Source organism: Leuresthes tenuis, unplaced genomic scaffold, assembly GCF_036924035.1.
Source record: "Leuresthes tenuis unplaced genomic scaffold, fLeuTen1.0.hap1 SCAF_9, whole genome shotgun sequence".
Classification (NCBI taxonomy): domain Eukaryota; kingdom Metazoa; phylum Chordata; class Actinopteri; order Atheriniformes; family Atherinopsidae; genus Leuresthes; species Leuresthes tenuis.
Window position 1 is genome coordinate 36,578,028 of NW_027325363.1, and position 16,203 is coordinate 36,594,230.

Below are 16,203 nucleotides of genomic sequence, written 5' to 3' on the forward strand. Positions count from 1 at the left end.
TGACGCTCCTTCATGCAGTCCATGCAGGTTGGACTCAGGCTCCTTCGCTGCACTTCTTCCCCTCATTTCCTGCCAAGTAACTTTAGTCCAAACTGGATTTTTTTATGGATATGGACATAATTTGATTAGAATTAATGAAGCATAAGGATTCAGCTGCTCACAGATTCTGACAGCCGAACAGGCCATGCAATTACTCACTTAGAATTCTGACAGCCAGCTCAGTCTGGACCACGGTTATCTTGGACATGAAAATTCACTATACTCGGAGTTACGTACTTATATAGTTATAAAGATAACAAAGCAATATTGAATCAAATATGCTGGAAAAAAAAATCATAACATCACCAAAAACATGAGAGACATTGAAGAGGCACGAACACTCACCTTCTGCTGATTTACTGACACACTTTGATGACTGACTTTATTAAAACATGGAAATTATTACAGGAGGTTCCAATGAAAAATAAGAATTGATGAACATGCTGCTTTTCCTGAGCACAGGTGTACTTACAGAGCTGGTTTTGGGCCCGGTTGCGGCTGCACTGTCTCGGGCCAAGGCAACAATAACATTGCTCTTCTCTCCAGCCCAGTGGACCACCATCTGGTTGTGAGAGTCATTCAGGTTGGCCTACAGAATGACACAGAAGAACAAAAGATGTGGATGTGGCTCTATGACTCTCACAAAGTGTTCATCTGCAGAGAAGCAAACAGCATGTTTTGGAATGAAGCCGCTCTATGTGATGTGAAAAGGTGTGCTAACATTAAAGGCTTTCACTGTTTGGTTATTTGACACCAACCAATGGGGCCCCAGTAAAAAGACAAAGTTAACTCAGGTTAGACCGGTCCTGGTAGCAGAACTACGACAGTCTGTGTGCTGACTCAGCAGGACTGATAGAACATGACACATCAGGTGGGAATTAGCAGCCAACAAGCTTTCTCTTCTCAACATTTCATTCCAAATGCTGTAAAGAAGCTCATTTTTCTGACTGGAGAAGCAGTGGAATTTGAATATTTGCAGGTTACATCTCCTTAAAAAGGTATGAGAATAAAAGAATAGGCTCCATGTTCTAATGCTGTAATGACCCTCATCTCTGTGGAATCTTACGTACAGTTTCTATCCTTAGAAATCTTACTTTGCAGCTTAGACTCCGTGTCTCAGAGGCTGATTGAAGATACTTGATGCTCCATGACTGCGTACACTGACTGGCTGAAAGTGGAGGCGTTTTTCCTCCAGCCAGTGGAAATTGTATTTATACTGCAAATGACTGTTACAGATTAACTCATCCTCATCCATTCTATAGAGCTGATTAGCAACTACAACAGACCTCACTTAAGTCCTCTGTAGGAGCTCGTAGGCAGAAGAGGACCTTCACAAGCGTGATGTGGTTCATCAAGCTTTTCTGTCCGGGAGACACATGCAGAACAGTATGCTGGTGGTGCAGAAACGCACCAACATGATGACATATTCCATGCATATGCATGTGAGATAAAAGCCTTCCAGCCTACAAGCCTGTGCTTAACGAGCTTCATAGTAGGCTCCAGCCCTCTGCTGTTTTTCTTTAGACACTGATTCAGTATGAAAGAGTTTAAAAAAGTGTGTTTACAGACACTCAGCTCTGCAACATCACAAATATTCTGTATTTCATGCTCCTTTTACTTCTCTCATACTGTGTCTGTTACATACAGAGCTTATTCTAATCTTCCTAATGGAGCCTATCCCAGCGGTTCACCCTGGACAGGTCGCCACACCAGACAAACGCCACACGAGTCACCAGCTAACCTGACAGCATGTTTTTGGACGGTGGGAGGAAGCCGGAGAACCCAGAGAGAACCCCCGCATACAGGGGGAGAACCTGCAGACTGCACACAGAAAGTTGAACCTGGAACCCTCTCGCTGTGAGGCGACGGTGCCGACCACCACAGCACCGTGCAGCCTGTGCGAAAACCACTCAGGACACATGTGGGGATGTGATTACCAGTACCTGGAGTGTTCCAGGTGTGAGTGGATCGCCCAGGATGCATAACAATACCAGTTCTTAAACTGCTCAATTCACAGTAAAATGAGAGCCAGATGTTGTGGTTTCAAGTGCTGAAATCTGCTGATAAGGTCTGCTGAAGCAGAGGAAGTGCATACCAATCAGATTCATTCTCTGCAAACTTGCTCTGTGGGGAAGGGAGCAGACAGCAAGGAAGCCTTGTGGTTACTCATTGTTAAGGAAATTGGGTCCTCTTTATCTGCCCTCTTTCAGATTTCTTGTGAACACACACGTCTTTGCAACCAAGCCGGTACATTGGGCCAGCTTGGTTGAGCTGTGTTGACTCAAAGACTCAAACCGACTCAGTCTTTAAAATAGTATTGTGCAACAGTTCTCCAGGCTTTAAGCAAATCTTTAAAGGTTTTCTTTGAACATGGCACTTTGGCTGCTGTTTCACCCATTTTCAAGGACTGGATCCTTGTACCTGACCATTTTCAGAGGAACGTTTGGCGAGCCGATTAATTCTGACCTGTACATCGTGACCTGTGAGGCATGAACCAGTTTTGTGTTTGTCTCAGCAGATCTTTAAGCATTTTGACAAGCAGCTGGTGACATGCCCACATTGTTTATTCTGAATCAAATGATGCCCTCCAATTAGAGAACACCTTTTGTCGCTGAGGAGTTTGACAGTCTATACAGGCAGGAAAGAGCGACAGAAGTGGGCAGGATTGTACACTCCACCTGCACGACACTGCTGCTCTGCCCTAAAGAAAGAGAAACTGCCTCACTTCTGAGAAGGAAGCTACGGTGTCAGTTAGAATTTAAATTTAACAGTAAAGTTTAAAGAATGACGGTTCACACAAAGAGGCATTACTTTCTATGCATACGCACTAACCAACAATCAAATCATCAGAATTATTCTTGAATGATTCATTCTTAGGATGATTTTTGAGAGCTGATCTATCAAAACTCAATTTTTCCCTAATCAAGAGTAGCTCTTTGTTCATTTTCACCCCAGTTTCTGCTAATGAAAGGACACTTTGTGGAAGGTATGTTTGAATAGTGATTACACAGTTTTGGCAAAGAGGACAGACCTGCAATGCAACCAGCTGACAAAATGAAAAATACAGAACGAAGCCAGACATTTCCTGTTACCGTCCTGCAGATCAAGCTCTAACAATGCATGTCCCCTGTGAAAGGGAAGTATTGCAGTGACCTACCATTATACATACTTAGAATTTTTCTCATTGTCACTGCCGAAACAGAAACTCATGGCCAACAGTTCAACATCTGGGCTGCAGATGTTCCTCCTCCCCCTTTTCCTTCTCAGTGACATGCCCAGGATTCCACCATCTGTTGCTAACCAGCTCTGTGATCCTCCTCCTTTACTGTTAGCGCTCTGTCTGCAGTCTCTGTCTGCCCGGATAGTCTTAAAGCTGAGCAGAGAGCTGTTAGAGTTGTTCCTGCAGCCAGGTCCAGGATTCCACCATCTGTTGTTAACCAGCTCCGTGATCCTCCTCCTTTACTGTTAGCGCTCTGTCTGCAGTCTCTGTCTGCCCGGATAGTCTTAAAGCTGAGCAGAGAGCTGTTAGAGCTGTTCCTGCAGCCAGGTCCAGGATTCCACCATCTGTTGTTAACTAGCTCTGTGATCCTCCTCCTTTACTGTTAGCGCTCTGTCTGCAGTCTCTGTCTGCCCGGATAGTCTTAAAGCTGAGCAGAGAGCTGTTAGAGCTGTTCCTGCAGCCAGGTCCAGGATTCCACCATCTGTTGTTAACCAGCTCTGTGATCCTCCTCCTTTACTGTTAGCGCTCTGTCTGCAGTCTCTGTCTGCTGTCTCTGTCTGCCCGGATAGTCTTAAAGCTGAGCAGAGAGCTGTTAGAGCTGTTCCTGCAGCCAGGTCCAGGATTCCACCATCTGTTGTTAACTAGCTCTGTGATCCTCCTCCTTTACTGTTAGCGCTCTGTCTGCAGTCTCTGTCTGCCCGGATAGTCTTAAAGCTGAGCAGAGAGCTGTTAGAGCTGTTCCTGCAGCCAGGTCCAGGATTCCACCATCTGTTGTTAACCAGCTCTGTGATCCTCCTCCTTTACTGTTAGCGCTCTGTCTGCAGTCTCTGTCTGCTGTCTCTGTCTGCCCGGATAGTCTTAAAGCTGAGCAGAGAGCTGTTAGAGCTGTTCCTGCAGCCAGGTCCAGGATTCCACCATCTGTTGTTAACCAGCTCTGTGATCCTCCTCCTTTACTGTTAGCGCTCTGTCTGCAGTCTCTGTCTGCTGTCTCTGTCTGCCCGGATAGTCTTAAAGCTGAGCAGAGAGCTGTTAGAGTTGTTCCTGCAGCCAGGTCTGGATGAAAAAACTAATATTGCCCTGTTAATATGCCTGCTCTCTCCTCATCAGGGGACCCAGCTTCTCTATTTCATCTGCCAGTGATCTCACACTTCCCTTGAGGGAAGAAATGATTTAACCTTCTTACTCCCTTTTCTACATTTTGTTCCTCCTCTGCATCCTAGACTTCTCTTCTTCAACTCATCTTGATTTGGGTCTTATTCCAGGCATTACTTGGACTTTGGAAAGCTCAGTTAGATCCACCAACAGGTTAGGAGCATTCCTGTTACCATGGTTATGCATCATAACAGTTGTAAAAAATTGCCAGGATTACCAGCAGAAGTCCTCCCAGCAGCCCAGCATCCAAACAAGCATAGAACATGTTTCAGAAATCTGTGTTTTCACTAAACAAAGCTCAAGAAGATGTAAAGAAAGACACGATATGTCCAGAGCTGCCGCAGCAGCCTGCCAGCCTGCATTCTGGAGCAATAAAAGGTAAATGTAAATAAGCAGCTGTGATGACAGGTGATGCTTTTCATCCACTTTCCCAATCTCATATTGTTTGCACCCCATCGACCTAAAAAAGACGTCCTTGTTAACCCGTCACAGCTCCGCTTTAGTAATTCACACAGGCCAGACAAAGGCACTTGTTGGTGTTCTTACACACATCAAGCCGGAGTATCTTTGGTTAGTGGTGTGTTCTGCTGGCTTGTCCTTACACACATGGCCTGTTCAGCCTCTGCAACAAGCTGCCTTGCTGTGTCAGAGGTGTTTGAGCAGCACATCAACCCTCCATGCTGCCACTGTAAATCAGTCCCGGCTTGAAAGTCAGATTTGAAAAGGTCTTATGATACCATACGTGCATTTTCACCCACTAGCTTTCAACCCAAACAAGGAAGCTGAGACACCACATACCAGCAGAAAATGTTCAGCATACAGCACCTTTGACTACCTCCAGCTCTGCAGACAGCTTCAGCGGGTCCCTCTGAAACGCCTCAGAAGAAAAGCCATCACTAACTTTCTTTCTAATTTTAATTCTTTATTAAGACGTCCTTGTTATCTGCTTTAACACACTCCTTTTTCTTTTGTAGCACTGTTCCAACATGGCCCAGTGACAACACTGTTTCATCTCACTGAATACTGGAACGGCTGAAAAGACAAAAACCTGAATTGTTCTAAACAAGCGTTCGAAGAGAGCTGCATCTGATTCTATGAGAAGAATGTTGGATGAATGTTCTTTATCTGTTCTTTCCAAGCATTCAAGATCATGTCTATTGCGTGTTTGGATGGCAGTCTGATCAGTCAGCACGACTTTTCTCAACACACAACTGAGACACTGGCCACATTCCTTATTTGTGCTTGGACCCAGATAAAAACAGCCCCGCTGTCTTGTGTAGCTGCCTTCATCTGACTGTCCGGCGCCAGTCATTAACTATACCTTCTGATTATGTAAGCCTCCTCAATCTATGTTGATAACTTGGTGTATTCCTTTTATATATCTGTGTTTAGCACCCAGTAAGCATGTTAATGTTTAAGATGAAGAGCCGTGATGTAAAACAACAAAGCAGGATCTCGTATTAGTCATTCATGGCAGACATTTGAAGGCCATGAAATTATCAGGAAATGATTAGAATTGAGTAAGTGAGACATCAATGGGAAGAATTCAACTCCAGACAGTGCTTTTAGAACTTCTCTGGGCAAATACATCGTCTGTGTTATCCTTTTTCGTCTCACTTGACCCCAGATTTCCCAAAAGTTTTTTTTAGGCTAGGCTTTACAGCATTAAAGGGGAACTCTGGTATTTTTAAACCTTATTTCTGGCATGAAATACGTTCATCTGCTCACTGAGAACAGTTTGGTGAAAGTCGGCGTCCTTCTGAAGATATTTAGATAACTGGAGATCCATATAACGGAGTGAACGGGGCTTAGAGGATGCAGCCTCTAAATAAGGCATTATCTGTCTTTATTTCACCAATACTTTAAGACGAATGAATGAATGAACGTGTGCTATAGCTCTGTTAGCTCATAGCTCTGTTAGCTCATAGCTCTGTTAGCTCATAGCTCTGTTAGCTCATAGCTGCTGTGTTGTTGTTATTGGGGGCTATCGGGGGGCTTATAGAGGGCTTTCTACACACTGGTCTAATGGGATGACGTCATCGACGCCCACCGCTGCAGCAAAGCTCATTCACTCCGGTAAGAACGTCCATCTTACTCAAAGTCGTCGTTCACGTGGTCAAAATCTGATAAATATCCTGCCATGTTGCACAAAACTATCAGCAGCAAACTCTGTGTGAAGTTAGACTGTCACAGAGCACGGAGTGAACGTATAAGGAGATGAGAAGATGAACGCATTTCATGAGCGTGCACGTGTGTGTGCACGTGTGTCTGTCTGTGTGTGCACGTGTGTGTGTGTGCATGTGTGTGTGTGTGTCTGTCTGTGTGTGCACGTGTGTGCATGTGTGTGTTTGTGTGTGTGTTTGTGTGTGTGTGTGCACGTGTGTGTGTTTGTGTGTGCATGTTGGTGTGTGTGCATGTGTGTGTGCATGTTGGTGTGTGTGCACGTGTGTGTGTGTGTGTGTGTGTGTGCGTGTGTGCGTGTTTGTGTGTGCATGTGTGTGTGTGCGTGTAGGGGGGGGGGGGGGGGGGGGGGGCTGGGGGGCTGGGGGGCACCGTGGTCAGTCTCACAGAATGACATCATCTCTGCAGGACTGGCAGACTCTGAAGGCTTGCTGCGCTCTCAGCAGACAATGAGCACTCTCCAGTTTGCCTCTGTGAGCCTCTGTTTTCTGCGAGCAGCTACCAGGAGGCCACAACGGAGCCACTGTTCCCCTGCAGTGACAGCAGACCCCTCTCTCTGGTTTCTTTTCAGGTTTGCAAAGCAAGGTATTTATGCGCTGCTACACCAAAATAACGCGCAACTAAAAATGCAACCAAACTGCTCAGTACACTAGTGTGAGTAAAACTGAGTAAACACAGACTAAATCCAGCTTCAGTTACTCCCTAAAACGGATGCACTCAAGAAAAAATTGAAGTGGGCCAAAGTTGTTGTACACCAAGAAGATTCAGCTTGAAATGTCCTGACAGCAGCTGGACAGATGTTTTCCTCCTGAGGCGGCACACATGACCACAGACAGGTGGCTGCTGTGCCTCTGGGAGTCCAGAGTCTGTGATGAATTTAAGGAGGCTTTGAACATCTGAGGGGCGTGTCAGCTCAAAGCTGCGTGGCATGCACCTCGTGCACCATCAGTATCACTGAAAACTGGTATAAGAATGCTGTGTGGGCATCACTCTCACACCACATTTAGGTCTCTCTTGGAATGTAGAAAGGCTTTAAAGTGCAGCCCCACAGACTCGTCTTTCAGGTCCTGCCATATTACTTTAATCCGTCTCCATTTATCTGTTCAGCTACAGTTCTCTGCCAGAATGGAGAAGAACTTATTCATCCCCACAAATAAAGAAAAACATCTCACCTTAAATTTCTGATTCTGAACAGCAGTCTGATAAGAACAGAATTTCTCAGAGAAGGTTTTTCTCACCCCCCCCCCCACCAAGGGTGAGCAGAACAGCAACAACTGCTGAAGGAAGAGCAGATACAAAGATTTAAAGCCAGGTGACTCACCATCATGATGCTCCGAACCTCAAATGAACCGAACCTCCACACCAACAGCTTAAAAACAGTTTAAAATCACTGCTCTATTCAAAGCAAGCACAGGCGTGCTCATCCCATGCTCCAATGATTGTGTAGAGAGTTTGATTTTAAAGACAAAACTGAGATCCTTACACTCGGGTCTTTAGGTTTATCACAGCTATAATATAGCTGAGTATGAATATAGCTACATTATATATTATATATATAATGCAAAGCAGCAGTGATGCGAAGCAGCTTTTTCACAACAGCTCATCCCACCTCATCTTTCATCCACAACAAACTGAGAAAGGTTTCAACCTCTCACCCTGACCCTGCTGTGGATCTGTGTGTTTCATTGTTAATAAAAAACATCTTGAGAACAAATAAATAGTTGCTTTGCATTTAAACTGACGCTGCTTATAAGGTTAGAATCCAATAAGAACCAGCTGAAGTAGTAGCAGAAAAACAAGGCTCAGCTGCCATGTCCGGACAGCCAAACAGCCGACAGGCAGCAGTCTCTGCAGTCACAGTGATCCCGTCTGCAAGCTGGCGTGGACAGACTTTACCTCCGGGAGACATGAGTGAGGTTTGTGAAAGCTTTGCAAAGTGCATCATTTTCACACAAACCACAGCTTGTATGTGCACGTCGCTGACAGCCGTCTCTGCTCTCACTCATGCCATCTCCCTGCAGCGACTCACCTGCAGCACCGACCTCTCCCACGGTAAAAACGTCTGTCGCTTCACAACGTGGTCAGAACATCAAGAGATGAACTGGATCACAGCTACAGTTGGGTTCTGCTCCTTATCTGAGGGTAATTATCCTTGGATATATGGCGGTGAATGAATGGAATCACTGGCACAAAGCATGTCATACCCCGGTACCATAGGTGGCGCTGTCCCCATTTCAGCTATCGCTAATAGAGCCACTTCCTGTTGACGTCTTCACCACCAACAACAACAAACTCAGGCATTCAGAAAGATGGCGAACGCAGAGCGAGATGAAGCTGCGTCCCTCTCCATCTGTGATGAGCTGGTTATGGAACAGAGATGCACAACGTTCTCCATCGCCTTGTTTCTTTCTTTCTGACGGCGCCAACAACAACAGGAATATCGTCTCCTTCGACTTCCGGGTGACGAGCATGCGCAGAACGCAAAATTCAATTCACCACGTGCTTCAACGTCTACGTGCACGTTTAGTGCGACTATCAACCGAGTTATACAAGAACCTCTTCGGGGTCTTATACAACCCACCATAGCAACAAAAAAGTGAACTGTCCAAGAATGTCTGGTAATCTGAAATTTGGGATTATTAATTAATTCATTTCTCAAATCATTCCACAAACTATTATCCGATTCATGCAATTCAGAAAATGTACTCATAGGATGACCTGTGAAATGAGCCAAGCAAAAAAGAAATGCATGCAGCAAAAAAGAGTGCGGATTGGCTACAGGACGGGTGTCAAGCCAAGGCCCAGATGGATCCAAGTGAAAGGGGCAGATGGTCTGTCCAGACTCCCCCAAGCAGCTGTAACCACTGGTTACCACCGCCAAAGAGGTCAGGGTCCTACCATACGGCCGCTTTTCATCCGAATCAACCTACCCACTGTTTTCACTTGACCGCTGTCAATGACCGAATGCAATCTGACGAGAAAAGAAACATCCAACATAGAAGAGAAAAGAATCTGAATGCTTTCTGAACTATTTACCTGTAAAATTAATGAAAGGTTGACAAGTACAAGTTCCCAAAAGTTTGAAAGTGCTGTGGCTGCTGGTCAGAGAAAAAGAAAAAACCTTTACAATGACAACCGGGCGGGCATTTTAGTCACTATTTTCTGAGCTTTTCCACTTTTAAAATAAGATGTAATGTGGAACTCCGCTGTAGCCAAACAGTTAGGGTTGACAGCAGCTTTCACTGTAACTGCAGCTCTGTAGGTTTGCTGAGTAGAACAGACAAACTGCAGCCTTCAACGACTTTTTCAAATCTTAAAACACAATAAAGATAGAGACACATTGACTAGGAACTGATAACACAAGCCAGGGATCAAGACATCCTCTGGTTGCCTTGGTGATGGCGTATCCAGTGTCAGGCAAACAGCTGATTTGTGTCTTTAAAAGCAGTGAAGGTGGAATTAAGCGACACTTTGGACACATGCAGCACATTAAAGCTGCTTGGTGGTGACTTTACCTCAAAAACAGCTACCAAGATATACGATGTCATGGGTTTCAAGACCATTAGAGCCTCTAATACCAACAGCTGCTGGAGCATCTGAGCAGGTCTAGTGGCAGCGCGGCGTGCCACCAGGCCGTGTCTGGGCCAGAAAGGGAAGCGTGAGACAGCCGGCTGATGGCAGACGATAGAGAGACACTTCCCCTCGGCTCACTTCTCTTTTGCAAAGCTCTTCCTGGGTGATGTCAGCTCGCACAAGCAAAGCGAAGCTGAATTTCTTCTGTCGGAGGGGAGTTTGGAAGCGGTCATGAAAATACTTTACCTCTCACTGCTGAGGGACTGATCTCCTGAGCAGGTCCAGTGGATCCGTGGAATGACCAGGTTCCCTGACTAGTTCAGTTCTCTGAAAGTTTCACAAACTTTCTACAAACAAAGATGAAATGTTGTCTGAGACAGCTGCAGCACTTTGACACACCTCCTTTAGCTCAACAGCCAGAGCTGAGTGCCAGAAGTCAGACTGCTGCAGGACCCTCATCCTGAGGAAGAATCCCACACAGGGCTGCATCCCCAGGCCACGCAACCCTGGAACCCTGGAACCCACCCTGGAACCCACCCTGCACAGGATACTGCCCAAAGCTGCCAAAGCTGCCACACACTCAGTGAATGAGCTGGACTGACTCCACCGGGCTGCTTTTACACAGAACTAACTTCTACTTTACTACTCAGTACCGCAGCATTTCTCTCAGGTGTTTCCAGAGCTGAGCGGCACACACATGGTTCTTCTGGTTGAATCAGGGCTGCCATGTGGGGTATTTAACAGAGGAGCAGCCGGGAAGGCTGCAGCTTTCACTGTGAAAGCAGAACACTGAAACCTGTCAGCGGGGGGGGGGGAGCCGGGACCAAAGCACCAGGAACCCGCACACCGCTGCCAGCCGTGCGGGTTAAACTGCATTCAACAGCAAACACCACAGGGGCGACCTGAGAGCTGCCAGAACTGATGTGACTTTGCGTATTTTCCAGACACGCGTAAGGTCAGTTTGAGGTGATGCACGTCGCTCAGAGCGTGGGGATGTGTCGCATTACCTGGCCGTACACCTTTGGCATGGCTAATTCACCAGAGCTCCGGCGTCTTCGCTGCTCCAGATGGGCGCCGGAGCCCGACGTTGCGCGAGCAGCGCCGCTGGCGGCCAGAGGCAGCGCGGGCGCCGCGGCGGCTGCTCCATCACCGGCCGCTAAATCCGTGTTCGCCTCCATAAAAAAAAAGCCGCGCTTCTGCGGCAGCATGTCGCGCTGCTCCGGATGAACACGAAGTGTCGACGAGTGTATTCCTGAAAGCCCGAGGAGCAGCAAATACAGAGAACATCGAAGAGAGGAGCGCATCTTGCCCGCCTGCCTTCTCGCCATGTTTGTGTGTGTTTGGCTTGATTCGGTCAAACCGAAAGAGCTCCTTCTACCGGCAGAGCGCCGCGCGTGCTGCTTTCCGTGGCCGTGGAGGATCCGGAAGAACTCCACCTCTCAGTTCAACATGTACTCTGCTGCTCTGGCTCACACACCAGGATTTCACACGCATCTCACTGATCACAGCACGTCCGCAGAAGAAGGAGGCAGAGACACGGGTGGAGAACGCCACAAAGGATCTTACGTCATCAACCAACGTCACACAGAGCCAGAAGAACGCCATATCACGTCCATATATGTGCACCCACATTACAGTACTGATGTACAACCCTGATTACAGTGTGTTTAATCATCATCATCTGGATGTTTGACCTGCCGGCTCCGGTGCTCTGCACCACAAACGTGACCTGTGTGTTCCAACTGGGTTTGATTCAGAAGCGGAACCCTGCCCCCTCTCCTCCTTATGCTGGGGATATTTGGCATATTACTTGGAGGAGGATGATATAATTACAGAAATGTCACAAGTCACCATTTTGGAAATAAAACGAAACCTCATGGTTGTGTAATACATGAAATCAGTTGCATTTCCACATTTCATTGGTCCCGAAGAGCTGCAGAGTAGAAACAGTATTCTGCAGACAACTGCTATCATGTTATTATAATGTCTTGGTAATAGTCATTTTGAATAAAAATCATAGCCAAAAGTGTTTTTATACCATATGTCTTATGCTAAGTCACATTTACAAATATCTGCCCCTTAATTATATCAAAAAGACCGTTTTTTTAGATATGGTTCATCATTCCTGGTGAATGATTAAAAAAAATAATTAAATAAGAAAATGGTCAGTTTTGTAGCTTTATGGCTCTCTTATTCAAATGCTAATAAATCTTTAGGGTGGCAGCACCTTGCAGTAGCTCTGATAATATTTTATTGATTTCTACATTTTGAAGAGATTATTTTCTTTCATAAAATACTCATTTATTTATGATAATATCATGTCATTTATATTCATTAGCTGTTTCTGAAGCTGTGCTGTTTCAGTCACTTCTCCTGGCACTTTTTAACATCTGTTTCCATCAGGGACCCCTCTGCAAAGGCAAGGTTACGTAGCAAAGCGTTTTGGGCTGCAAAAGAAATACGTTGTACAGTCTGAGGTGTGGCCTGCTCTCATATCATATTGGTCCTTTGGCTTTGTTCTGCTTTGGAAAAGACAGAAGTTGTACTCCATCACTGTTGTGTGAGTGGAACTAAATGGTAAAATAGTGAAAACGTTTTCAGTTCAGTGGTTGTCTGCTTTTCATATGCGCTTCTTTGCTACATGCTGCATTTGGCTCTTGGTCCTGCGTGTTATGATGTTTGTTGTCAGCCACTCCCAGTTCAAGCCAACTTTGAATCAGTCAGCATACAGCTATCGCGTTGCATTATCTCTGAAGCCTCTGCCCTGTTAGGCTTTGGGAAGACTGCGCATCTCTGTCTCCATTTATCAAAAATATACAATACTTCATTCTGCAGGGGCTAAGCATGACTGAGCAAGCATGAACAAGAACTAACTATGCCAACAGAAGAGCTGTGTGCAAGCAGGAGCAGTTGATTGAACTTTCAAAATCAGAATAATGCTGAAAATAACATCCCAAATCTTCTAAAAGTTGAAGAGGAAAGTTGTGAAAGTAAGGAATGAGCATGATGGTAAGAAAAGCATAAGAAGTTTTGACCATTTCTTCAGTCGGTCTGGCAAATAAAATAGACAAGCTTGGAGTGGTGACGAGGTCACAGCAGGAAGATTGGAAATGCAGCATTTCCAATGAGACATGTCTCGCTGGCAGCACTTACAACATTCCAATATTTGTCCATTTTTCCATCAGAGACAATGAAACCAATTTTTTTATTTCATTCAAATGTTATGAATGAATACACCTCCTCTGCTTCTCTTCCACTAAGGAAATCAGACCATTATCTGGTTCTTCTCACCTTCAACTACCTGACCATTGTTTGGAGGGTACTGTCTCACTGTATGGGACACTTGGACATGACATCAATGCCCGAGTTTAGCTGACTCCATGCGTCTGTGTGGAGAATATCATGCTCACGAGGACAGTTTTTACTAGAACAAGCCCTGGAACACCAGTGACATGAAAAAGCTGCTGAATATGAAGAAGAGAGCTTTCTGTTTTACACCCAACTGTGAGTGAAGAAAACATACCATGAAAATCTTCCCCAAGTCTCCAACACTTCAGATTATGTGAAGGCAGAAGTTTATTTACAAAAGACATCAAATAATGACAAAATCTAAAAAAAGTCAAATTTACAAAAAGGTAGGCAAAGTTAAACTATCTGGGCATGAAAAGATAACCCATACAAAATGTAAAATAAAAGAAATGACTTAGTCAAAAAAATATTATAAACAAAAAAATAATGCAACAATATTTGGGATAAAATAAGTATTTTTCCATTTCATATCATTTCATTTCTTCATGGATAACCAAGAATAGGAAAAACGGGGGGAATCGAAAGGAATGGCAGCCCACCCCTATAAACTATAAGACAAAATATTTGGTTGGCTGGAAGAAGAAGAAGATTACTGAGTTCTCATAGGCTGTCAGTCAAGACAATCCTCAGCAGACTGCTGATTATCACACTAATTACAGGCTGACACCTGCGCAATAGAATGTGCACGTTTTTATCTTCAGAGGGCGATGTGAAGCTACTGAGGAGGGCTCAAAAAAGACAAGGAGATGTACAGGAAAAAGTTGGATAACTCACCCCAGAAAATGTGTGATGTGTGGTCAGGGATATGAAATATTAAAGGTTATAATGTCAACTGAGATCAGACTCACAGGAGCCTGGATAGAGCTAATGAGCCTGACATATATAGAGAGATTCAGCTCAGGATGAGGTTCAGCATTCTTCTCCCCTTTCTCCATCCACACTGACCTCCCACTACCTGAACCCACAGTTTCCTTTTCAACTCTATTCATATAGCGCCAAATCACAACAATAATACAATCCAATTCAAGCCAATTAAAGTCCAATTCATTGTAATCATAAGCCAATTAATTAATTTCAAAATAATCCAATTCATGTAGAGCCAATTCAAAAACAATTTCCAAAACCAACAGATTGCACCGAAACTTGTCTTCAGTCCAATCTCCCATCCTGAGCCTGAGGGACTGTGGAAAGGAACGACTCCCTTTAACAGGAAGAAACCTCTGGCAGAACCAGAACCAGGAAGAAACCTCTGGCAGAACCAGACTGAGGAAGGGTGGCCATCCGCCTCGACCAGCTGGGGTTTGAGAAGACAGAAAAGAGGGAAAAGAGGGGGATAAAAACACCATAACGCCATTCAAAGGATACCTGCTGGAACAGGGAAACACAAGTTAATAACCACAATAATGTCAAATAGACATAATATCATTTGAGAAATTAAACAGGAGGAAAAGAGAGCAAAGTGAGGAAAGGTGTGACAGATGAGGTCCCCCAGCAGTCTAAGCCTAAAGCCTTGGCCTCTTCAACACTTTTTCTTGAAAATCCATGTAAGTTTGTGAGTAAGTGAGTAAGTTTGTGAGACTGAAGAACTGTGTCTGAGAAGGTGGGCAGCAGCACAGGAGCACCACAGGGTACTCTACTCTCACCTTTTCTCTTCACTTCAACACCTCAGACCTCCAGTATAAGTCCTTTTCTCTTCTTCAGTACTCCGATGAATCTGCAGTTGTTGGGTGTTTCAGTGATGGACATAATGTCACGATTTGAGTTTAACTGATATTCAGACCCAAATGCATGACACATTTGGGCTCACCTTTCTTGGGAAAGAAGTCGGTCACCAGTTGCTTTCCCTCATTTCCTTTTCTTTCTGTTTCCTGCCTTTCCTTTTTTGAAAACCTGATTTTGCTTTCTTGGGCATCATCTTCATTGTGTTGCGTGCTGCTGCTTCAGCAGAATGAACGCACAGTTAAATGCGCACGCTTAAGACAAAATATAAAATGTGTGCGCCTAAAAAGCCCGGTGCAGACAGTCTAAACCATTTCGTGCAAGGGGTGAGTGTGCCTGTACTCAGACACTATATGTAGGCTAGGACACAAAATGCAATCCATCAATCATCTGATTTATTTACCCAAAACATTAAATTTGCATTAGTTAAATATTTACTGTGTACTTTAAATCATAACAGTGTCTTAATAGTGAAAGGAAATAAAATTCCAGATTCCTCAAGGCCCCCCCCCCTCGCCACTTGGGGCCCTGGTAACTCAGTCCCACTTTTCACACCATTATGATGCCCCTGACACCCACCAAGGACAACCAACAACTCTCCTCTATATCTCTCAGACACCCGAGGCCAATAAGGACAGATATGCATTAAAATCAAATTATTCAGAACAAACCTTTGGATCTTCATTCTCCACTTTGGAATAAATCTTCTACGCTCTTTGCTGTTGTCTTCGGGTCCTGCTTTAGAGTCCACACAACATTGGCTGTTCACGTCATGACAGTGGGACGTCATGACGAGACTGGAAATGTATAACAGAACATGTTGTGCGCCTTGGTGAAGCGAAGGTCTGTCAATGTCTGCATCAAAACATTTTATATCTTATACAAGTCTGTTGTGGAGACTGCAATCTCCATTGCATGCACCTATTGGGGCAGCAGCATCAGAGACTCAAAGAGACTTTTTTTTCTAAAGAAGGAAAAAAGAAATAGGCTTGCTGTGTGCCGGGGAATAC

The 16,203-nt window shown here is 44.9% G+C and overlaps 1 protein-coding gene across 4 annotated transcripts in view; it reads right to left on the reverse strand.

The window, feature by feature from the left end:
• sorl1 (sortilin-related receptor, L(DLR class) A repeats containing) overlaps positions 1-16,203 on the reverse strand; it is a 145,805-nt gene that overhangs the window by 65,992 nt on the left and 63,610 nt on the right. For 2 of the 4 annotated variants that reach the window (XR_011917173.1, XM_072393188.1), the window contains exons 1-2: positions 11,173-11,650; positions 512-628 (exon numbers count right to left, since the gene is read on the reverse strand). The exons of 1 other annotated variant lie outside the window; for it this stretch is intronic. Coding sequence is in view for 2 of the 3 variants with exons in the window: in XM_072393188.1 (XP_072249289.1) it covers positions 512-628; positions 11,173-11,493 (438 nt within the window). In the remaining variant the exon portion in view is untranslated. Of the gene's footprint in view, positions 1-511; positions 629-11,172; positions 11,652-16,203 lie in introns of those variants that run through there. One more of the 4 variants, XM_072393189.1, reaches the window with a different exon arrangement.